Source organism: Acipenser ruthenus, chromosome 4 (genome assembly GCF_902713425.1).
Source record: "Acipenser ruthenus chromosome 4, fAciRut3.2 maternal haplotype, whole genome shotgun sequence".
Classification (NCBI taxonomy): Eukaryota; Metazoa; Chordata; class Actinopteri; order Acipenseriformes; family Acipenseridae; genus Acipenser; species Acipenser ruthenus.
This window is the reverse complement of record NC_081192.1, coordinates 89,030,866-89,057,285: the sequence shown is the minus strand read 5'-3', so window position 1 is coordinate 89,057,285 and position 26,420 is coordinate 89,030,866. Positions and strand designations below refer to the sequence as shown.

Here is a 26,420-nt window from a genome sequence, read left to right as displayed (position 1 = left end):
TGTGAAACAGCTATATACAGTGCATACAGTATCAACAAGGACGTTGCTTTAAAAAAAAAAAAAAAAAAATCAGTGAGGTGAGGGAGGGGCTTGTAATATGTAAGGCAAGTTCCTCAAAAGTAGATCCTGTAAGAACTCTCAAGAATGAAGAACTACACCTACAGAGAGTGGGTGACTGTATGCCGACGATTAGGCTGTCAGGAAATACAGCACACTTCTGAATTTCAGGGTTTCAAATGTGCTTGCTCGTCTCACCAGTAAAAAAGACACCCTGATACACACGTAAAAGAAGAGAACTCTGTATAGAAATATATGTGTATGTGTTGTTTTTTTTTCATTTATTTTCTGCTGGACAGAAGTTGTTTTTTAATAACGTTAAAGAATGGATTTTACAGCAAAGTGGATTTTCCAAGGATGGATTATGCTTGTACTGCTGTGTCAGGTCAACTTTTACACCAAGGTAGGTTGATGATGATGATGATGATGATGATGATGATGATGATGATTATTATTATTATTATTATTATTATTATTATTATTATTATTATTATTATTATTATTATTTTATTTCAATATTTTTTCATTGTAAACAAATACAAAATAATACCATTCATACAAACGTTATTACAGAGCACATAATCTTAGGAGACACTGAAGGGAGTTTACAAATTTAAAGTAACTGACAGGGAGCGAGTTGATGTTTATATGTAGCTGACAATTTACTTGATACACACAGCTTTTCAGACAAATTGACGAACTGAATCAGGAGTTAGAAACCTGTAGTTGCTTCCAGTTTTGCAACCAGGGCAGAAGTGCGATATCCGGGGTGAAACAGCTTTTCCAGGGTCATGTGGGCCGTGTTTGGAAATGAAACCATAATTCTGGGTTCTGGGGTTTGAACTAAAAACCACTGCATTCCAAGTAGACGACAGAATGCGCGCGCACTTTTCTTTTATTTTATATGTGTTATGTTTACATGGATTTTAAACATATTATTCTTACAGAGCATCAAAATAACTGGGTTATCGGTTGCTGGTCACCATGCCATTGGCTAGAAAGTGTATTTCTCCAGATGGAGAAAAAATCTGTTTCTGTTTTCGATGCTGATAATGTGCCAATATTGGATGTTTTTTTTTTTTGTTTTTGTTTTTTGTGGTCCCCAGCTGAAAATTACAGCAACCGCTGGTGAGCTGGAACATATGTTTACTGTTTTAAATTGGATTCCCAGCAGACACTGGTTTACAGCAATTCGACATTTAGACAGTCAATATTGATTATAGAATTTTACAGCTCCTAGAAGTGCACTACTAGCTTTGATCAGGGTAGGTGTTTAAATATCTTGAAGGTATTGATAGGTATGCTGAAGTGTCCAGTAATTGAATCCTATTGGTTCTTTGGTGTTTAATGGATGGTAAATTAATTTGAATCATAAAAAGAAAAGGGGAAAGGAGTAGGCTGAAGTACCTATCCCATTTATGCTGCTTTTTGGTGGTTTTTGTTGTTCTTCTACAGTAAGACACACTTTAGTTTAATGTTTTTCTGGGGCACGACTGATGACAGCCAAACCTGTGCCTACTTCACTTAATTTCTGAGACATTAGACCTCATCCATCAACACATTGGAAAACAAGGACAAGAAAGCTACGGTATCTTCTGTTTTGAAGTTGTCTCACGCCTCCTTGCTTCTAAAGGGTTCCTATTAAAGTTAGACTTGTGAGTGAGTGTGGAGACTGCTGATAGGTCTCATGGTATTTACTCATTGGTCATGTGATGAGGAGACTTCGGACTTCTGTTTCTGCACCTTGTACCCAATCACAGTGCTGCAGGTTTAACAAAAAACTGCACAATATTGTATGCCTCGTCTCCCAATATAAACGTCTCCTATAATGATAAGAGGTATACCTGTATACTGTACACAGAGGTTATAACCACATTATGGTTGCACAAGTTATTGCTTGTTTTTGTTTTTCAAGGTACATAGCAACATAATCATTACCTGAGTAAATTCACAAAACTCTGATAACACATTTCTAATTACTCACGTATAGAGCAATCACAACTCTGATAAGACATTTCCAATTACTCACGTGTAGAGCAATCCTACATTGTAATCTACATTTTGGATATCCCATTTTGTGTGCCCTCTATCATCCCAAAATATATTGTTGTTTCAGAGCTGTGATGATCTTGACAGTCTTTGGAAAGCTGTTGTTTATTTTAGTAATGAACAGCCTTTTTAAGTATATTCACGTTATCGCTTCTGTAGCTACAGTACCACTAGCAAATCAACAAAGATCTTTGGCAGATTTAGCTAGATGATGCTGGCCAGGATGAAAACAAAAAAAAAACCTTCAGATATTGTGTATATTTATTTATTGCCAATACAGATTCTGTCTCCTGTTGCAGTCAGTGAGATGAGGTGAGGTTAAAAACGTTATAACCATGAATGCAGGTAAGCCCGGCTCTTCTGCATTGTGGTTAAGAGTCTTGTTCCTCCGCCTTGTTACAATAGGATCCCCCACGTTCAACGTCACATGTGCAATTTCATACTACTGATTCTGGTTTGTGTCATGCATCCCAGCTCTGCATTTCCAGTAACTCATATCAACATCAGAAATCTACAATGTACTGTACAAAGAAGTAGGGCAGCAGTGTGGAGTAGTGGTTAGGGCTCTGGACTCTTGACCGGAGGGTCATGGGTTTAATCCCAGGTGGGGGACACTGCTACTGTACCCTTGAGCAAGGTACTTTACCTAGATTGCTCCAGTAAAAACCCAACTGTATAAATGGGGAATTGTATGTAAAAAGAATGTGATATCTGTATAATGTGAAATAATGTGATATCTTGTAACAATTGTAAGTCGCCCTGGATAAGGGCGTTTGCTAAGAAAGGAATAATGAATGATACAAAAAGAATTTCAGATTACATAAGGTTGTAAGGTTTTAAATAACCTTGGGTTTTTCTCACAGTTGTCCAAAAAGGGGGTTTAAATGACAGTGGTTGTAATAAGATGAGGCCAACAAATTCATATTATTTGGAGAATAGGTGATATTAAACCAGGATGAGTCAACTGCAATATGCATCAGTTTTTCTTTTTTTCTCATTGTAAAACCTCAATATGTTTCCACCACTGGCCAACTGTAAGCTGGCCCAGCAGCAGAATCTAAAAGGGGATTTGATTACAGTGTTCACCGATCAGGAATATTTTCTCAGATTACATGCTGCAGAATCCCATGCTGTAAAAACTGTTTTTCTGCCGTTAAACAAATTCCTCAATAGTTGTTTTATTATAGTGCACAAGAGCAGTGAACTTTAGAGGCCTGTTTAAGTGGACTCCTCTATGTGTCTCACATATGATTAATGGTGTAAGAATATGCTTCCCATAACTACTAAATCTCTGGTAGTTAATCACCTTCAGTTGGGCCATGCCTTTGACTTGTTAAACCCTTTTGTTATTCACTATTTTAAACTGCCAAGTAAAGTGGGAGCCATCTCATTGGTATACAAGTTTTTGCAACAGCCTGTGCAAATGATGTCACCATACCGTCATGGCTTGTAAACTTTAGATCCACTCTGACTGATTCACTGGACTGCCAGTTCACTTTGACAAGGGGTGGTGTGGCAATATGGGGTGCTATTTTATAAGCACAGAAACATACTCTAGGGGTTTCAGATAGGAGCCAGTGTACTGGAAAATACTTCAACGCTATAGGGCCTATTCAATTGACTTAAACAGTGGTGGATAAAAAAATAATAATTGAGAAACAAGGTTGGGAAAATCAAACCTCCAGCAGTTCATGCACGTGTCTTAAGTGTATTCAGTAAATATCTACCTTTTTGGTGATTTATAGACAGATTTATTTAGATTGGCCAACATTTACATGAATTTAATTTCTAGTGGAAAGCTCCATTTTAAATTTCCTGTTAAAACGACATGATTTCTAACACTGCATTGCTATAGCCTGCTATATGGAATACATGTGCTTATAATTATATGAATCTATTAATGTTTTCAAATCCTGGGCGTAGCAGCAATTATTTAAAAAAAACATTTAAAAAATATTTTAAAAATTGAAAACATCTTAAAATTGGCACTCTCACTCACTTCAAAACTAATTAATAATTGTCAACTGTAAAAATAATGAATGATTGACTAGATTACGTCATTGAAAACTGAGCCAGTAAAACCAAGGCCTGAGGAGATCGATAAAAACTGGTCATGAATCCTCTGTGATGTGGCTGTTCAAAACAAAAATGAATAGGTCCCCAACCACCCTGCTTAGTTCCTGTTTTATATGAAAGAGATAAACATGCTTTCCATGTTTGTCCTTTCCAACATGTTTTGTAATGAGAAGTGATTGGAATATCCAAAATGTGTGAAGCATAGCAGTCTGAGTGGCCTCAGACGAGGGAAGTAAGCTGCAGTCTACAGTGCAATGTGATGCTTCCTTATCAGAGATGTATTAGAGCTCCAAGATAATGTTTATTTTATTATTATTTATTTCTTAGCTGACGCCCTTATCCAGGGCGACTTACAATTGTTACAAGATATCACATTATTTTTACATACAATTACCCATTTATACAGTTGGGTTTTTACTGGAGCAATCTAGGTAAAGTACCTTGCTCAGGGGTACAGCAGCAGGGTCCCGCACCTGGGCTTGAACCCACAACCCTCCGGCCAAGAGTCCAGAGCCCTAACCACTACTCCACACTTCTGCCCTACTTCTTTGTACAGTACATTGTAGATTTCTGATGTTGATATGAGTTACTGGAAATGCAGAGCTGGGTAGAAACATTGCAGACTGTGTTTCCTAATGTTTTCTTTTTAAAATGATTTATTTATTTTACAGCTGCAAATACATAAATACAGTGGCCAGCTGTATAATAACATAGCAATCTTATCCTTTCCAAAGAGAGACAGATGTTAATGGAGCCGCCCTAAAACTTATAAATCTGCTTCATCATGTACGGTTTCCACTATATTTGTTATTGTAGTCAGTTATGTTAAGTGCCTAGGTGACACCTTTTAGGGAGTTCAGATAATATAATTTGCAAATTGAATTGTCAGAAAATGTTAAAGCTTCACTTTAAATGTCTGCCTCTATTTTCATGTTTAAATGCTTTGCAATAACGCTGCCATCCTTCATGCATCACAGAGTGCCTTTAATACAATTGCCTTTCAACCAAACAACTGGCATGTAATTTAAAATTCTTGTATGATAGCCAAGACAGTTTTTGCCATGTAAACTGAACCTTTTTTGTCAAACAATAGTATACAATGATACACATTGATACAAGGTTATGAATCCCACAATACTATGATTAAGTATAAGCTTAAAGCCAAAATGAATAAGCAAGCCTACAGTTTTGTTTTTACTTCAAATGTCATTTGTATGTTTAAAACTCTATTCATATGCTCTAAGTATTACAAGGCCTAAGATACATTTGAAGAGCTGTATTATAAATGACAATCTCAAACTCATAGTTTCTGGATCAATGCTTTTATATCATTAAAGAAGGAAACAGAAAAACGATTTTGTAAAAATCCCCAGGGCTGGTTCAGTCCAGCTCCCAGAGTGCTATGACGGGGAGATGTGTGTAGGAAATTCACTACACATTTTGGGGCATTACATCAGGTGGAATTTTCCACTTTCGTTTTCTCTTGTGAGATTGTATCTCTTTGAGGAAACTGTCTTATTTATTAAGCAACTTGTCATGATACGAGAACAACATAAATGTATGTTGAACCTAATTATTATTATTATTATTATTATTATTATTATTATTATTATTATAATAATTTAGAATATTTTGCTTGTTTCTCTTATTGATGCTTTATTGTACAGATTCAGGCTAGGATCTCCCACTTTTTTATCCAATATATACATGGATGTAATTAAACAATGTGTGATACACTAAATAAGGCATGCATTATCATTAGCCAGGGTGGAAATGATGGCCCTTCATTCCACGTCATGCTGTTCCTTTAAGTTTTTTTTTCTTTGGAGCTGTTTTCAAGCTAGATTTATCTTCCCTGTGGATATTGTACAATACTCATAAAACTAAAACTAACACTGTCACTGCTAAAGGCCTAGAGCCAGCTTTATAAAATTCCCATACCAAAATAAAGTAATGTAGCGCCATCCAAAACACACTAGTTTAGTATACTGCAGTTCATACTATATTCTAGGAAACTATAGTCTTTCTGGACAGTACTGTAGTATTTTTACACAGGTTCTATGGGTTTTCCTGGACTATCTTACCTAGCGTAAGTTAATATCAGTGACAGGGTTCTTGAGAGATGATGATGTTTTCTTTTATGTCAATGTATTTTTCTTCTATAGAACTGAACTGATGCCTAGATGTGCTTTGTGAAACTGGTACCTGGTTTAAGATCCGACAAATTAAATTAAAAACCCCCACACAATTTAGCGCACTGACAGAAGGCATGTAGACTTCTCTCTCCCCGGTCACTGGTGAGACTGGGCCCTGCAGAGAAGACTTGAGCATGTACTGTATCGTGGGGTAAGGGAGGGAATTCAAACAGCCACAGAGTTCAGTCTCCATGGCCTTCAATCTCAACAATGTATTAATAAATACACCTTTGTGAAGTGTGAAATTAGAATTACCACAGCAGACCACGATAGGTAAAGGCTGAATCCTGACCACACCAAGATCCCTCAGAATCCAATGTTTGACCACAAAAGATTAAATACCAGTACTGGTATTTGCTCTGTCAACAAATTATAAGCATGTGACATGAACCATTGCCTCGTGTTGCAACAAGGGACAGTAATCTGACAATAAATCCAATAGCCCCCGATGAACCTTAATTGTTCTTTATTTCTGCCACCCTTTCTCTCTGCTGTTTGTTTGTCCGTGTGTCTGCTCACCAGGTAGGGGCTGTGCAGTGCTGCACATTGAAATTCTTTACTGCTACTAATCTGGGTTAGCTTGTTACACAATCTTTGTTCTCCTACAGGAATATCCGGTTCTCATCAATTGTGTTTATAATTTCTGAAATGAATCATACTGTGTGTTTATCAAAGTGTTAGGGTACTATAAAAAAAAACTAAAAAAAAACTCTGAATATGTGTTAGACAGCATGTAGGCGTTCCATTTGTAGAGTTATGCAATGCACATTTGACTGTGTTCAAACTGATTTTCCCTGAATTCGTTTTTTTTTTACAGTAGAGGATAACTACGGTAATCTAATGTTACATGCAGATTTTGATCTTAAAAAAAAAACCCTGTTACTCTTGGATGTTGTAATGTTCTTCTAATCATGCAGTCCTGCCTTAAAGAGATGAGCTGGTCAGAAGAGAGAATTTGTGCACCTTCTTTCTGACTGAATTTTCTAATCTTTAAAAGCATCTAAGTATACATTCTCCTTAACCCACTACTTTTAAACCAGTTAAGAAATCATTTTAGATTTTGTTTAGCAAACCTACTGGTATTCTTATCAGAAGCAGCAGGCCACTTCCAATTGGTACAGGCCCCGGCCTAAACAGAGGTGAGTCTACAGTAGTGCCAATAAACTGCCCTGCTGCATGTACCAATGAAAACAACAATATAAACAGTGATAGCACTTAAATCGACAGTTGAAACTGAGGCCCTATGTTTAGTACAGCCATTTAAAAAGTATGTTTACTTACTGTTTTAAATCATAGACAAGAATATTGTAGATCCTATGGAAGTTCGTTACTGATAATGAAGACATGCTGTATAGTATATTTGGACCGTTTAATCTTTAAAAATGTGTTAACCAGTAGGCCTCATTTTTATTGGACCCTTTTCATAAAGCTTTAGCTGCATTATTTATGTTTGATCAAAATGATATGCATAAGCCTGTTCTAGACTGTTGTTTAAGAAGACAATAGTAGTCTAAAATATTATTATTATTATTATTATTATTATTATTATTATTATTATTATTATTATAAAACATTCTTGAAGTAATTTTAAAATGAAAGCTTTGTGACTGGGGTCCACAATTTTAGGATTCTGCTACCTCAACTAAGCTTCATATCTTGATTCTATTAAATGCTAGAGTTGAAAAAAATGGCACCGTAATTTAATATTCCAAAATGTCAGTATTGTTCTTACTATTAAATATTGTATAAGATATACTATGTAGGTCGACTCTTGCAAACACTACCAGCTTGTATAAATACCTGCACTCCTACAGAGCTTGGCCTATTTTGACTTGCTTGACTTGGCATTAAGTCCTTCGTGGTTAACCAGTAAAGCAGCATGGCATCTACTTTGCTCTCCGCAGCTCTCTGTCTAACTGCATATTTTACTGACACAATTATAATATTATTCATACTTTCATCATTTAAAGCAATTCCGAAGACTCTTAAAGTGAAAAGTGGATCGATGTGGATGTATAATTGAATAGCTTATTAGCCTTATATCACGTGCAAAACTCACACATCAAATCTGCTGTCTTTAATGTCTTGGTAGTTAATTTGAGCATGTAGCAGAACTCATACACAAAAGCAATACAATATTATTTTCAATGTAAACTATGCATACAGAAATATCAATATGCACACAGAAATTATCTAAAGGCTTAAATTAAAAAGAAAATGAAGTTGTAAGGTGAAAAACAAATCCACATAATTACATTATGCATGACAAAGATCAATAATTGCGTTATAGGATTAATAAATGAGGTCATTGTTTTTATGAAGTACCTATACCAGCAAACACATTTTTGACCAGCTATAAAAATAAATGTATATACACAAAAAACAGATGCCCTGAGTATGGTAGACTGTGAACTGTGACTGTTGATAAACTACTAAATCATGCGAGTAGCCTTCTTTTGTATTATGTTTTGTTAAAGGTTATGGTCAGAAGTTCAGCCGTCCCAGCTCCTCCTATGCCCAGGGCACATATTTATTGTGTGAATGTTTCTCTATCAGGCAAGTGATGGTACAGATTTGTACAATGATTTATTTAAAGTTCTTCCTGTTCTGTTAGTGGTAAAAGTACAACACACAACAAGTCCTGAAACATTGCAATGCATTGCTGAGCACTCATTGTCATCAACTACCAATTTAACATTCAGTGAAAAGAAAATGTATCTATTTTTGTTCACTTTACACTGCGGTTTCATTTTGAAATTTTAATTTTAATGTATTCTCATAAATCTCACCACTATACACAACTTCCAACACAAAGTAAATCAATCAATCAATCAATTAATCAATATTTATTTTATATAGTGCCTTTCATAGTGGACCACCATCACAAAGTGCTTTACTAGATAGTGAGGAACAATGAATAATACATTAAATACATAGTACATTAAATACAAACAGTAAAAAACAATGCAAATACATTACATACAGGCATAATACATTAAATTCAAGGATAGGATGTGAATTCTAAACATTGTGAATGTGTGTGTCAAACCTAAAATAGCAATTTAGACAACAGCTAATAACAGATATCAGGCTTAAAGAGCATTGAAAGCAAGAGAGAACAAGTGGGTCTTGAGAGTTGATTTGAAGCGAGCGATTGTGGGAGCTGCATGCATTAAAGCTGGGAGAGAGTTCCAGAGAGTCGTGGCCATGAAGCTAAAAGAGCACTCTCCGAGTGTGGTATGCTTTTGCTTGGGTATAACAAGCAAGCCAGAGTCAGAGGACCTCAGCTTGCATGCAGGGACATAGCGGATCAGCAGGTTAGACAGATACTCTGGACCTGTGTGATGAAGGGCCTTGTAGGCAAGCAGGAGAATTTTGAAAGTATTCCTGAACTTTACAGGTAGCCAGTGCAGCTGGGCAAGACGGGGTAATGTGATCATGTTTTTTACATCTGGTAAGGATCCTAGTGGCGGCATTTTGAACCAATTGCAATCAGTTTATGGCATGTGACGGAAGACCACCATAGAGAGAGTTGCAGTAGTCGAGTCGATAGGAGATTAATGCATGACAAAGTATCTCTGCATCCGGCAGGGAAAGGTAGGGACGGACCTTTGAGATGTTTCGGAGGTGGTAGAAGGAGGATTTGACTAGAGAGGAGATTTGGGCATCAATGGCGATGTTACTATCCAGAAGTACACCAAGGCTTCGCACATTGGGGGAAGGCAGTAGCAGACAGTTTCCAAGGTTCAGGGAAGCAATATTGAGATTCTTGAGTTGAGTTTTCGATCCTACTAGAAGAAGTTCAGATTTGTTAGTGTTGAGCTGAAGAAAATTGGCAGACATCCAGGCCTCGATGTCTTGGATGCAAGCTGAGAGCCGGACCATGGCAGAGGGGCTTCCAGGGTCGAGTTTTAAGTAGAGCTGGGTGTCATCTGCATAGGAGTGAAACATGAGGCTATGTTGGCGGATGAGGTGACCCAGGTTAAAGAGAAGAGGCCCAAGAACAGACCCTTGAGGGACACCGCTAGTGACCGGGTTTGTGTCAGCACTGCTTCCATCATAGAAAACAGACTGCATGCGTCCAGATAGGTAAGAGGCAGCCAGGAGAGACAGGTTCCAGAGATCCCAGCATATTTCTGAAGGTAGTCAAGAAGAATGCTATGATCTATGGTATCAAAAGCAGCAGTTAGGTCAAGGAGGACAAGGACAGAGGGAGCAGCAGCATCAGCATTAAGCAGAAGGTAATTTACAATCCGGAGCAGAGCAGTTTCAGTACTGTGATGCAGCCGGAAGCCAGACTTCGGATTCAAGCAGATTGTTATCTGTGAGATGTTTCATCAGCTAGCTGGCCATAGCCCTTTCAAGAGTTTTGGAGAGAAAAAGAAGATTGGATATGGGATAAGACAACCAGGTCAAGGGAGGGTTTTTTGAGCACTGGCGTTACTCAGGCAGTCTTGAGGGTAGCTGGAACCAGGCCTGAAGCCAGGGACAGGATGAGAGAGTGTGCATAATGGAAGGAGCAAGGTCAGAAGCACAGAGACGGACAAGATTTGTTGGCCAGGGGTCCAAGGGGCATGTGGCAGTAGTTGATTTCAGCAATAGGCTGGAGACATCAGTAATGGAGAGAGGAGAGGAAGAGAGAGCAGGAGGGGCAATCGGAGGGTAGTCAAGGTGGTACTATACTGGGTTTGTGGTTTGAAGTCAAACTAATATGTCTGGTTTAAAAGACCCAGATTAGCACGTGGACTACCTTACTTAAGGTACTATTGGGTAATCAAAGATTAGTGCTAATAGAGGTCTGTGAAACCAACCAATACTGTAACCATTAAAACAAAAAGCCATCTTCACTGCTCAAGTATCTGTGTATCTTAAATCCTCCTCTATTAACAATATTTTTAAGAGCAGTCTAATCTGTGTAGTTGTACTTAGGAGTATTCTATTTTGAATAAGGTTTGTATTCTGTTATGTATTATTGTGATTTAACTATATATGTAATTGGATTTTTTTTCATTAATGGCTATTGCAACCATGTTGCAGGACCAACTTGTAAATGAGATGTTGCATGTCAAGCAGTTTTATCCTTTTGAGGTTGTTCAATTATTTAAACCTGCTGGGTGGGAGTATACCTGACTTGCAGAACATTAAGTAAATGGGTTAGAAATTGACACTATTTGCAATAAGGAAGAGTGGAATACAGTAGCCTTTTTTTGCCTTTTTTCCGATAAAAGAACATAAAAAATGTAAGACCTGTGTCTTTAAGCACTGATGGGTATTGATGTTTGTGTCTTAAGAAATAACACAACATATCCTGTTAGGTAGATTTTAATGTTGCAGGTATCGCGAAGCATTAACACTTCTGAGTGGAAACCATTTACAGAAATTTCAACACAGTGTTGTATAAACTATCCCTTCTAAAACTTTACCATGGTATTTGTGCATGGTATTTTTGTAGTTTTACCATGCTTTTCCCATGGTTATATAATGCATTTACCACAGTTTACCCTGGTTTGCCATGTTTATTAATGTGCTTTACCACACCTCGCTGGTCTTTACAATGCTTACCTACATGTTTTACCATTCTATCACTGTGCTTTATTACACTTTGCTATGCTTTTACCGTGGGAATCTTCTAAGGGATAGTACATTGCTAAAGGCTATCATATTGTTAAAGTGTGGTACCTCCGCGTACCTCAATCTGGAAACCTTTGAGCATCAACAGGAACGAAATGGGAAGTGTTTTTATTTTAAATAAATAGATAATTTATAGCTGATCTTTATGGTCCCAAAACAGATCTTCAGGACATGTCAAACAAGCATTGTACCATACTGTACCATCCTACTGTGTCTAAGCAACATCTGATCAGCTTACCCTTAACTTAAAATATATCAAATGTCTCTGCGATCCTGATTATACTTCGGAGGGAATCCCTGAGCTGTGGAGCGCTGCAGCTAAACCCCACAGCACTACAGATCTTTAACTACCAACAAAATACAAAAATACTCTAAGCTGCTTCCAAAAGAAATTGGGGGAGCTCTACGAAGAAGCCGTCAAAAACTAACAAGTAGTTTTACCTGTATTCCTTTTGAGAAAAGTCTGAGATATCCACGACGTCAAAAAGATATTAAAGACAGCACAGAGACAGTAGAATCAGAAGGAAGCAGAGACAATAAAATGAGTATCATCTGCATATCAATGGAAATTCTATTTATAATAGTAAAAATTAGAACCTAACGGCAGCATACTATAGACACCGAAGAGCATGGGACCCATGAAGCCTGTGGGTTAAAATGTAGTGTGAAAGGCGTAATTTACCTGTACTGACAATTTACAAATAAGTGAAAGGGATATCACAGAGCTAACTATAATAAGTGCAGTTTATAAAAAGCAGTAAAGTATAGTACTGCAGTGAATAGGAGCCACCCAAATATATATATACATATATGTAGACATACATTCACAAACACAAACACATACACATACAAATATACACACATGCACATACAAATAGATACACACCTGCACATACAAATGTGATGACTTCAAAACAAAACAAGAACGGCTGTCCTTCCCTCACCTTTACGATTGAGTACATGACAATTAACGTCCGCATACAGTATTTTAAAAGCTGATTGGAAGCAGATTTTCCACTCATCCTGGGTGCTGACATTTTTTACTGTCGTACCCAAAATATGAATTTTACGGCGGTTTACGGCCTCTGTACTGTACAGCAGCAGTAAAAAGATAAGTCCTCGGGGTGAGAGGTTCAGGGAGTCTTTCCTTACATAAAATGTACTGCAATTGTGTTTTACCATGAATCATGATGCATAAAAACTGATAAAATGATAAAAAAAACTCATTTTTTTATGGCTGCTGCTATGTTAAAGCTAAAGGCATTGCTAACAGTGAAATGAAGCTTATGTTGTTGATTTAAAACCAGCATTGTTTCTGTTTAACAGGCAGTCCCAATAGCACCTTCTCAGTGCAACACTGAGCACGAATATCTGCAGGATGGAAAGTGCTGCAGAAAGTGCAAGCCAGGTAGGAGCTCTTTCATTTTCAAGGACTAGTCCTTCATTCTCCTTCAAACTCCTCTCTAGGCAGTCCCACCTTACTCAGCATATCTGAGTGGTAAAAAAAAGTTCTAATTATTGATAAAAATACAAATAAAAAAATAATAAATCTGTCATTCTTGAATGCAGGAGAGTACTTGTCAGCTCGTTGCACGACAGTGTCTGACACCGATTGCAAGCCTTGCGGAGAAAAACAATATCAACCTTACTGGAACACAGACAACAGATGCATGTCCCAAAAAATCTGTGACAAAGGTTAGTATCTGTTATTAACACAAAAGTTACATTCCTAAAATAATGGACACACGATTTTAAGTAATTCATAGTAATGCTTGTTAATTACTTTACAAAAACAGAAAAAAAAATCGAATTAATTAAAAGTAATTTAGTAATCTTTTGTATTTGCTATTATTATCATTATTTATTTTATTTAAGTAATTATTTTATTTAGAGCAAGTACAAATATTTACAGACTGACCAGCCATTAGTGTTGCTGCTGTTGTCCTTTTCGGGAATAGAATGAAAAGAGCACATAAAAGCAAAGAGGTATTAAACAGGTTCTGTACTTAATATATTCCATACAGTATTTATACTGGTCTTACTAGCCGTGCATTAATGTATATGATTTTCAAAAAGGCCACCATGTCATATTGAGGTGAAGCTTTGAATTTAGGGCCAGTCATACAGTTAATATCACAGTTCCTCTTGACCTCAGTTTAACTTATCGGAAAGCGATTGGCAAACACCAGAAATGAAGAGATGAAATGTCTAAAGGGAATTAAAATGAAGGAGGAATACTGGATATACTGTAAAGCTTCTGCTTTTTACTTACATTTTAACTAAATAATCACTTGACCAGTGTAGATGGCAGTGGTGTATCTTGTGACAGTCAGGCATGTGCATTGACATTCATTGGATAAGACTGCTCAAGTGGCAGGTGCTGTTAGAAACCTCTGTAAGCTCAATATCAAGTACCTTGGCATTAAAAGGACTCACACTTATCACTGTTTTGTACTGTGACTTGTTTTAAGGCTTTAGCATTTTCAGCATTTATAATATTGATTTTATCTGCTTCTTTTTTTTTCCGGCTGGTCCAAACATGCATAAAAAAATTATTTTCCATACATACTGTATGAATTGCAGAGAGCGTCTTATACACCCTCACTAGCCACCCCACCTGTCATCATCAGTATAGTACAGGTCACCTGAGAGCTAGAGACAAGGCCAATGTAATAAGAAGAGGCACACATGGTTTGAATACTACTGTCATGTATTTACGTTCTTCAGCATGGGTGCAATGGAGAACATGACAGGGCATTATAATAAATCCAAACCACATTTATTGCATGCAAATCCAGTGTGCAGAACAAGCACATTTTCTGTAAAATCCACGTCTGTCAGGTATTGTAGTCCGACAGTATTGCTATGGTACAATAGATAGCTTGGCACTCTGGCTTCAGCACAGAACATCATACAGAACCGTACATTTCTTGAGACTGAGAACAACCAACTAACTATACGCATCAAGCGTTGTTGGTTTTTAACCCTCCCCACTGTATCTCTGCCATTGGTGAGCCAGCAGGCAAGACTGGTACTGGTATGTCACAATTATAAACAGTGAGTGCAACTAGCATTCGTATCACTATATTTATTGCAGGATTCTGAAACATTCCCTTTAAATGTTTCCTTGACAGATCAATATAGGCTTTCATGGTTTCTAAATGTTTATTTCAGAGAGGGGCTTGCAAGCATCTCAGCATGAAAACAAAACAGCCCCTGTGAAGTGTGCATGCATGCCTGGCTTTCAGTGCGCAATCATGGACTGTGAGTTCTGTGAAAGAGTGAGGGTTTGCGGCCCAGGATATGGAGTCATACAAGGAGGTAATCTCTAAAGTGTTAGACAGCTCTCTGTCCCTTGTAAGCTATTGCTTGTCTCTTGTGTAATATGTATTGCTGCAATTTCCTTTAAATTACAGTGAAAAATAGCCAAAATGAACATTTATTTTACAATTAGCCTTAAACTTGATGCTTAGCAAGTACGAAGATCCAATAATTATAGTTAGGCCAGGGCATGTAAAAGTGGTCCAATGCAAGTAGGGGATAAACCAAACATTGTAACCCAAAGACTGTGTTATTTACCATTAGATAAGCCAGATCTAGAAAAGAGAGTTGAGTTGAGAATGCAGTTGTAAAGTGGACTCATGAACCAGAGCGTACCTAGGATGAAAAAACAGCGGAACCAGGAAGGAGCCATGCTGATGTTCACGGTTCAGGGCTTTTTCTTACGATTTCTGATCCTGTAATTAGGTACAACAACATAAAAGTGCATAATAATTGAGAATATGTCACAGTTAAAGCTGGTAATGTCATTCCACTGGGAAGCTGGTGATTGCTCCCTAAAAAAGGGTGGGGAGTTAAATATTTGGAGATATGCCACATCTGATTAAAACTTGCAACCTCATGAAGTCTTTATTTTCGCTCCGCAGTAAATACTCTTAACAATCTATGTGAAAAGTGTCCCCACGGCTCATTCTCAGCAGTCTTCTCGGCAACAGAACCTTGCAAGCAGTGGACTGAGTAAGTGTGCATTCATGTGTCTACCTTTGCAGCGAGATAATCGCTTCAGAATTAATAAAATCTAAAAATGAACCAACAGTGACAGTTAGCATGAAGACCATAGCAGCCAAGGTACACCCACTATGACTCAAGCATTACTTCCTGCAGTATCTAATTAAGCAGTATGACACGCCAAGGTGTGCATTGTTGTGAAATTACACACTTTGAGTTGTTAGGCAGGAGGCAAAAAATGAATTATGAGACAAAATAAATCAATTTCTATGTATTTTCAGTCAATCAAACCAATTCAACCAATTCACTACTTTCTGGGAAATTATATAAAAAAAAGCTTTTTTGGAGCATAAATATCCAAAGTCTAAGGAACCGTCTTCTTTCAAAAAGCCCCTATAGACTTACTGTAGACTGTGTGGCATTGTGACTAACTAGTGTACCACTTCCTATGGGAAGAATTTACTGTATGTTATTAAATCAAATACATTTCGTGGTAAATGCCAGACTAGAAGGATACAATGTGATAAAATTAGAATGAGTCAGCATAAAGGTTTTTTTATGCATTCTTTTTTCCTTCCAGCTGCAAGACTCTTGGAAAGAATGAAGTTCATCATGGGAATGAGACCGTGGATGTGCAATGTGGGCCTACAGCTACAACTTTGGGTATATTCAGTGTTCATTTACAGTACCTTTCACACTGCATTTGCTTAGGAAAGAGATGAATATCTCTAACTGAACTTTGAATAGAAATATGATGCATATGAACCAACTATAAATATAATTGCGTAGCTTTTGAGTCCAATAATACCAATATTAATTTTTAAAGGATTTCTATGGAGAACAATGATATGTTATAATTGAAGCTAGCAGTGAAACCAAGAGAAATGTGTTTTGAGATTCAGACGTAGTGAAAAGTTAAAAAGTTCTTGCTCAGATAAAATACTCAGCGGTAGTGTAGAAATAAATACACTGCTTTGTTTTTGCAATAACCACCATTTACAAATATAGCCTATTGTGCAGTTTCTGTCTTAAGTGATCAGTTCCTAAAAAGCAAATTGTCTTGACAGTTTGGGCATATACAGCACATCCTGTACAGTATTTAATGACATTTATTTTCCCATCTTTCTTTACTGCAGGGAATGTGATAATATGTGTAGTTGTAGTTCTTTTAATAATCCTTGTGTCAACATTTGGCATATGCCTGGTTTGCAACAAAAACAAGATGAAAGGAATTTCTGGTAAGATTATTATTATTATTATTATTATTATTATTAGTAGTAGTAGTAGTAGTAGTAGTAGTAGTAGTAGTAGTAGTAGTAGTAGTAGTAGCAGTAGTCGTCATCGTAGTAGTAGTAGTATCAGTATTATTAATATTATGGCATAGGGTCAATTTTCAAAAAAAGATAAGTATACAAAACTGAGAAACAAACAATGACCTAAAGAATTTGAATTATATTGTTTTAGTTTTGTACTAGGAGTTTATTAAAGGCTTATTAAAGTAAATGCTTGGAAAATTGAAAAAGCTTTGCATTTGTAATTTATTAATGGCTGCTGGTTTCACTAAAACAATCAAACACTATTTTTAAATGGAAATACAGCACACAAGATGACCTCAAGTTCAACGTGGTTGCAACTTTATAGATTCAAATATGACATAGTGACAAACCTCTTGTTATTTAGCTGTAGCAGAGCAGCATGGAATACAAGGCAAATGCTAACATGAAATGGAGGATACACCATGAACGTTCTTTAGTTTCTCAAATGAGGGTAGCAGAATATCTGAATATCCGGAAAATACGGGCATCCTCAAAAGTGAAAACACCATGGGGTTTTAACATCCATCAATTAGCAAAGTCCCCTTGCATGTCATGTCTGGCTTCTAATAGATTAGGTGTGATGCAGGTTATCACAAGGCCACATTTGAACCTATCTGTCACCTTTTGCCCTTAAGCAATTATTTTGTTACTGTATAAATACTGAGCCAGAACCTTCCACTGTAATACTACTCCACCTACATCAAGTTTCCAAAAGCATATGAAACTACCCAATTCAAGTAGGGTTCACGGAAACCAAGCCTAGCAACAAAAGACTGCTGTGCACAGTGTTTCCTTATCTGTGTTTCATATCAGTTCAAGGGAGACTTTTCTATAGTTCAATCATAAACCATAATGCTGAAACATTTATTATTTATATATCCATGCATGTTACACACACTACAAGACTTGTAACTGTATCAGTGTAAACTTCAGTATCATATTAACACAAATTAAAATATACTTTACATAACTGCATTGAAACCTGATTGACTGCTTTCTCTGTATTGTCGTATTAGTTCAGTGGTTGTTTAAATTAAAATCTTCTAAAATCCACTACATTTGGGTAATTGAAACTGTTATTCCCATATAAACGTCAAGAAATCACACCTGATTTGAGTATTTTCAATGGAAAAAAAAGTTTTTTTGACAGGGGTGTTCTGATTTGCTTCTTTCTTTTTTCTAGAGGATTTTCGAAAGATCTATACAAATGTTAATGGAAGGACACAGCAGGTCAGTTAATATGACTTTTTTTTTTTTACTCTAATTTTTATATTCAAGGAAAGTGTCATACCTTTGCAGTGAGGTCAACGACTGGGGCATTCTTCCTTTCTTCATTATGGTAATTTAAAGCTGAAATCTCAATCAGGTTGAATTTATCTAAATTATGTGTCACTTTGCACATTTTTTCCCCCAATGACTATAAGTGTCCTCCAATAAGTAAGAGCCAATGGCTTCTTCTTCCCAGAATCCCTCTGTAAAATTATGTTAACGAGTGGTCGAGAGTTCACCTCTTAATACAATCAGTAAAGCGAATTCGAGAGAGAGCTGTGAAACTCGATGGAAGAATTTGCAGCTTGACACCTACTTAATTCATGAGAAGGGAACTCAATTAAACAAGTGGGTTTGGTAACAGTTCCAGCGTGAGCACTTGTTTTATGGTTTCCAATGCAGGCTTGCATGGAACTTGAGAGTTCATGGGCATAACATTCTGGTTACTTGCAGTACAGGCAAGCAAAGATTTTACATATAAAAAAAAACAACATTTGGAAATATGTTTATTATTTAAAATGGGTTTACAAAACAGTTACATTACCATTGTACCAAGGTGGATGTTTAGTCATACTGCACAGAATACTTGACCAATGAGATTAAATGACATGCCATGTCACAGTTGACAAATACCCTGATTAGCCTGCCATGATGCAAAAGTTGCATCATGGCAGGTTTACCATTTCCCAATTGATATCTGATTTCCTCCCTCCATTCAGGAGACAACACATCCGAAGGAAAATGATTCCTTTCTAGAAGTCACACTTCTGTTGAAAAATGAAGAGAAACCATGTGACTTTCTGAATACTTGCTCAACCAGTGATGTATTGAGTGAAGACTCAGTTCCACTTGAACCAGCAGCAGGATGTTCTGAACCTGTAGAGGACGAGACTGAAGAGAGTGCCTTAAATTCTGAAGTTGACAGTGCATCTCATGGCCCTGCTCCCTTAGCATCCAGCAGCTGCAGTTCATGTAGCTGTGTGTCCCATTTAAAACGACCCGTGGAAGCAGGTGAACAGGATGACTTCAGTCAATTTGTTTCAATAGGAAACTCTGTGAGCTGCTCTTGTGCAAATGGCACCAACAGTAGGCCAAAATCCCTCCAAGAGGTTTGTTACTGTAGTCACTGCTGTGGGAGTGTCACAGGATGCCTGGACTGTGAATACAAAGGCGACTTGCAGGATATTCCGTGTCTTTCAGTGGATTGCTGTAGCTGTACTACAAGGGAAGCCTCGCTGGGGGATAAAGGGCCCAGCTTTGGGAATCAAGCTGGCAAAACCTCTTCAGAAAACAGATTGAATGGGCACTGCTGGTGCAGTATGGACTCAATGAATGGCCCTGTCCAGTCTTCATTCACTGACAATAGTGAGGGCATTCCCTCAGATGACTGTCATACACAGACACAAAACCCAAACAGTAAAACTCCAGACCCTAGATCAAATTCATCAAGCCATAATTCAGACCCTCCATCAGCATCTGGTAAGTGGCTAACTAAGGATGGGAATAGTGTTACTAATTCCCTTGTGTAAATATATTGTGAAAGTATTTGTTATAAGCCTATTTGTTTTTCTATGGGTCTCTCGCTATATCACGGCCCTCGACATATAGCGAATTTATATTGGACCCCGACACCCATGCTATATCAAGTGGGTGGTGCATATGTTAGTCAAGTGGGTGGTGCATATGTTAGTCAAGTGGGTGGTGCATATGTTAGTCAAGTGGGTGGTGCATACTGCAGTGAAACCTCACTTTTAAAGCCAGTCAAGGAATCAACATAATGTGGCCTTAACAGGGGGGTGACCTTATTACTGAAGGTACAGTGCATTGCACTTCTTGTAACAAAGTGTTGTGTGATGCACTGTCATTATGGATTATTTCCGCTGTCGATGAGATGAGGTGAAGTTAAAAGCTCACTTGTGGTGTGCAGGGTTGTTGGTTTGTGCCCAGCCTCCATCCTGTTACACACACGATTTTGACAATTGACTTTTGAACAAATGAACAACATTACAGGATGCCTTTTTTCTGAACAACAAACTCCTCTTTCTCCATAGCTTTACAGAAACCCAGTTTTCTGCGTTAGCCTGCCCATTTTATATGCCTGCTCCATTCACAGGATGCCATATCTATCAATCATTCTAATTCACACACACACACACATTAGGCATAGCAATAACACACCCAACTGGAATAGTAATAACTTGTTCTGTGTGTCTTTATTCTGCTATGGAGGATAGACTACTTGTTTTTAATTGTTTTGTTTACTAAGTCCTCTGAGAAGTATTTGTTTTCCGTAATTGGTCGCTAAGGCTTCCGCAATGTTTGTTTATATTTTGAAAGGGTATTTTGTATTGTTATAGTATCCTTTCTCTGAAACAGCACTACAGATTTGGGTATGTTATGCACCTGTACACAATGAACATTCTTATTGAGAGATAAGCATGATACAGTAGAGTCTGAAGGTGGAGAGGGCGTACCTGACGGCTAGGTGAAAGTACAGTAACTGACACTTTTGTTTGACAGCAATAAACGACAAAACTCCTGGTAGGGATTAATTGTAGTCTATTAGAAAAGCTCCTCCAGTAGGGTGGTGTAGCCCTAACTGTCCCTAAGCTGCAGGTGCAAGGAGTCTACACTGCAGCTCCCACAGTATAATAGAAACATTCTGTTGTTTTGTTACATCTAAAGTGTGGAAAGCATTATAATGGTTCATGTGACGCATGACTAAGTCATGGAAGAACAGTTACTCACGCTGTTCATCTTGAACTCACCGTTCTTGCAGTTCATCGTAGTTATTCATAACTTGCAGAGCACATACAGTCCCATCTGTTAATAAAGGAAGCAGACGTCATGTTGAAATCGGAACCATTAGAATAGAAGCAAAAGCCTGCCCTATACTTTATTTAGAACTGGACGACATCTATATGACAAAAACAGTCTGTGATGCATTTAAAAATACTATATCTATATATTGCACATGGTGCTCACTTGAATTGTGTTTAGCACAGTTAGAACACTTCTGGATGGTTTTGTGTCACATTTTGTATAGTACTGCATTAGAAAGGCAGGACTTGCTGGACCAGTCAGCAAAGATAGTTTCTATTCCAGGAGAAGTTACAGTTCCTCAGGATATCAAACCTCACTGCATGAAACTAAAAAGAATACAAAAAAGCTAAACTTTTATTCTAAACTGAGCAACTCTTTGACCAACTTGTAATTTACTTTTAGGAATAGCAATCTGTCCAAACAAACATTAGAGCGGTTTGTGAACCCTAAGGGCAAGTGTGAATGGAGCACTGTTGGTCTGTCTGGTCACAAGGGCACAGAAAAAGCTGTGGTGCAAAATGTTTACTTTCAGTGTCTGTCAGCATTGCGAGATTGCATGTTCTAGGGCAACACCTTGAGATTGTCTTGTGCCAACTGTAATCTGTGGCTGAGGCTACTTACAAGTTAAAAGACTTAGTTGTTTATATCTGGTTTGGTAACTTTATTGGCAGTGTAACTCCTTTCTGAAAAAAAAGAGTAATGATTTGGAGTAAATAGCTTTGAAAATGTAGCCCATTGTATTTTAAATAAATAAATACATGTATTTTTACATTTAGTGATATAGTGTGCCAATGTGCTTAATTGAGATCAAAGGGCTCCATTATTCTGGTTAAATAAAAAACATTTGGATATACTGTTTGTAACTCTTAAATTATTATATATATGACAATTCCTTGATGTTATGGCATAACGAAAAATAATTTAAAATTAGTGAATTAAAATAAAAACCCAAAGTAAAATGTTGATTTTAATAATAAAACAACAGTAATCATAAAACTGAAACTCTATTATTAATTATATATATATATATTTACATAAAATGTAAATTTTGTTTTTCAGGAAACATGACAGGGAACAAAAACACCACATTCATATCTAATGGACAAGTAATGAACTTTAGTGGAGACGTCATTGTTGTTTATGTCAGTCAAAACTCCCAGACAAGCACTGGCAGAACTGAGGAAACCTTTGGCTGTCCGGTGCAAGAGGAGAACAGTGGGGGCATTTCTGAGGATGACACCAAACAGGAGCAGGATGATCTCCCACAAGTTAATATAGCTTATCCATTGCAAGAGGGAACACAGAACAAGAAGGAAGGGCCCGTCAGGAGTACCACAATCCCTATTCAAGAGGAGAGCACACAGTGGACACAGCAGAAGTGTGTGTGACAATGGGGTCTTCCTCATAAGAAATGGGAAAAGTGACAAGTCTGCACATACTTGTTATCAGTGGTGCTGAAGTTTGCTGGACACATTTTTTACATTCATTCCTTAATGATAAAGGCGTCTTCCAAATAAATAAATAAATAATAATAATGATGTTGTTTGGAATTAAATACATGACAGGCCCAACCTTCTGGTCAACCATTTGGGTCTCTTTTAGTGAGATTTTCCAATGCTGACGACATAAATGCTGTGCATTTGATAAATGAAGGGATGTCTGAAAATTAATTGCATTTATATTTGTTTTATTATTTAAAAAGAAATGTGTGTGCTCATTACAGTGTTAATTGCGGCTATTTAAAAAACTATTTGAATTCAATTTATAAATTTTTTTATTGCAATTTTAAATGTAACCTCAACAAACAATACAGCACCTGTGCTTTTGAACGGTTATTAAATTAATTGCAAGCCACTATTAAATACATTAAGTAAGTACAGCAACATCAGGCATAGACATCTTCTGGAAGGCCACTCTTGACCAGGATCAACAGGTATAATTAAAAAAACAACTGCTTTAGACCTAGATGGACGTTTCATTGACCAGGTTTGAAAGGGTCCCTTCCTGGTTTAAGTCACTTCTTTTGGTTTCAGTTCAGTCCTTGGTAGACACAAAGCCAACCACATACTGTCATTAATTATTTGCATTGTCTGTCTCTGGGAGATTTAACAGTGTGGCTGTTTCCGACATAGACACTGATTGACCCCTTACATAAGATCCAAGATTAGTGCTTAGCAGAAGCCTTTCAGGGGGGTGCATGAGTTTTACACTGTTTATGTCAGAGCTTGAGAACCACAGCAAAAATGCACTGAGGGCTTGTCCCTGTAAAGAACTAGATGGGCCGTTGGAACCATGCAGTGTGGAAAACCACTGCGGGAAGTAGTCTTTATTGCTTGTTTATAAAACATGTTTGCTCATTCAAAATAAATACATTTGACATTTCTATTTTACTTTTGTATACTTGCATGCTCAAATTATCCATAACAATTGAAACACATTTCTGCAACAAATTAGTTAAATGCTGGTCTTTGGTGTTTTTATACACCCACCAAGTTCTTTTTCATTGGAAAGGTTTGGAAACTTAAAGGCAACATGCATTTAAATGTCCATGTCTTGATGATATACTTTTTTTTTTTAATTTAAGACTTATACAATAAAAAAAAGCACAGGGAATCATTTTCACCATAAATATGTAATTGAAGCATGCTCATATGAGCAATAAGCCTTAAAAAGACATTTTTATGATTTTTATCATGCTCTTGATTTTTGTCATCATTGATGTAGCATTGGTGGGTGTTTTTGAGTTATCTTCCAACTTAAAAAAAAAAAAAAAACTTTCCCCTATTGTCAATGTAACCAGTTTTGCATTGGCACACCACAGGTCAATTAATATTAGGAGAAAACCAATGGCTGGATTTAGAAAGGTATTGAAAAAGAGCTGTAATATCAGTAGCTGCAAATATTGGAACCCCATAAATCAGGAAAGGTTGCCAATGCGACAAAAGACTTTGAAAACTCACATTAAATCAAATTCAAGACATTTAGATGCTACGGTAAAGCCAACGAGATACACAGTATGGCTACCAGTCATTCATTATTGCACAAACCATATTAACTGGTATTTTGTGTCAATACTTATCACAACGGCCACTGTAGAACAACTTGAAAAGACCTGTGAATAAATCAAAGATTCATGGTTGATCTCCAAGGTGAATCAGTATCAGGTGTTATTCTGTAAAAGCTGAAAATAAAATATCCATCTGACTGCTGTATTAACATATCACCTGATGAATAATTCCCTGAACAAGCAGTATACATTCCAAACAGTGCCCAGACAAAAATAAAAAGGAAGGCACATACCAAGCATGCCACTGATTAACAAAAGGCAAGGCAAGGTATGGAATGCATTGTATATGGTGTACTTTAACAGCACCAAGGAACAAAGAGCTTGGGGTTTTGTATTTATTCCCAGCACACCAATCTTTCCTGAATTTTTCCACCAGTTCTTCTCACAAGATTTTCAGTGAGAAAAAAATGTAATAATAATGTACACTCCTAAATCTACAACATAAGGGCACTTTGGCCTAACCAAATGTGTTGATAGGATAATACTAAATATTAAGGCAAGCCAATTCAAACAGTTGCATCCAGTTTCAATACTGCTGCCTAACTTATAGTTGAGTTATTCTCAAGTTCAGATATTTTTTCTAAGTATTTTAATCTTTCCTATCAAATTATTGGAAATTATAATTAAGAAATTAAAATATTATAACCATGACATTATAAACATGTATTTAAAGACATTTTTTTCTTTATTATCAACATTTCTTGTTAAATACTTTTTTTTATTTTTTATTTTATTTAAATACATTTATAAAAAAAAACTTTAGGGAGACATTTCAATAGAATATGTATCCATATTGCTATTCACATATATATTATAAATATTATTATAATATATTATTATACATTATATGTATGTTGTAGTAAAACTTCCAACCACATTACATTTCTTTGAACATATTTTGATTAATTGTCAAAGGGGACCTCAATACAATTCCTTGCATTAAAAATATTTAGGAGTTAAGAAGTAAAAGAAAATTTGGGTACAAGATTTTTTGCTTAATAAGAACAATTAAGTTTTCTTAATTTTTTTTTTAATACTGTACTTATTTTAATGTATTTTTTGTACATGTCAGAAAACTAAAACTCAAAAACACACATTAAATAAAATCCAATCTCAACGGAGAGAAATCCTGCTGTTTGTTGGCTGCCTGTGTATATGTACAGTAAATGTCAATCATGTAGAGGAATTTGAGTATACCTCCAGAACTACTGTCAGTGGCCTGCTCACCTGCTGCTGTAGAACCATATCACTCCACAAGCCTAACACCACTTGATGGTTTCATGTATTGAGGTTCCGCCCCATGAAGCGAGTTCTGACATTTCTTTCTGAATATAGTTCTTATTGTTATTATCTCCCAACTGTTAATTTCATGAAGGGTCACCTGAGCAATAATGTAAGTGAATGCCAGCCAAAGAAAACCATCAAACTCCATCTGCGGTCCTGTCCCACAATCTTGTTCGCAGTCCTCAAATCGCATGTAAAGCACACCCCACTCTTCTTTACTGTTTAACTAATATACTTCAGAAAAGTGTATCTCAACATCTTCTTGATAAAATCTTCTTTAACAATGCATGTTATTCTAATTATAAAACAGTTTGCTACAAATTTTGAAATGGAGAAAATAATTATATGTCTGACCATAGATACACATTTCTCAGTTACAGTTCTCATCAATTCTGTTATTTTCAGCTTCTGCTGCCACCCTGTGGCTTAACGGTGTCCATAAAATAAGTCTAAATACTGTACAAGAACACATTGCACAGTATAACTTCAATGAAGTATCTGTGACCTTATTAAGAAAAAGTCTACGCCTTTAACATAAGGAATGATAACAAGAAACCACAGGACAGCTGTGTTTAAATGGTAATAAGCCCATTATGATCTGGAGCGCTGTTTAAAGTAGGGTGTTTGGTTGACTAATCAGTTCAT

The 26,420-nt window shown here is 36.7% G+C and overlaps 1 protein-coding gene across 1 annotated transcript; it reads left to right on the top strand.

Moving 5' to 3' along the window:
- On the top strand, nucleotides 1-25,915 carry LOC117399794 (tumor necrosis factor receptor superfamily member 11A-like). The gene is made up of 10 exons (XM_033999167.3): nucleotides 1-460; nucleotides 13,335-13,416; nucleotides 13,578-13,703; nucleotides 15,183-15,329; nucleotides 15,935-16,025; nucleotides 16,597-16,679; nucleotides 17,153-17,254; nucleotides 18,516-18,562; nucleotides 19,321-20,080; nucleotides 22,484-25,915. Exons 1-10 carry the CDS (start codon nucleotides 383-385, stop codon nucleotides 22,810-22,812), a joined length of 1,845 nt encoding a protein of 614 aa, XP_033855058.3. The 5' UTR covers nucleotides 1-382; the 3' UTR covers nucleotides 22,813-25,915.
- The last annotated feature ends 505 nt before the right edge of the window (nucleotides 25,916-26,420 follow it).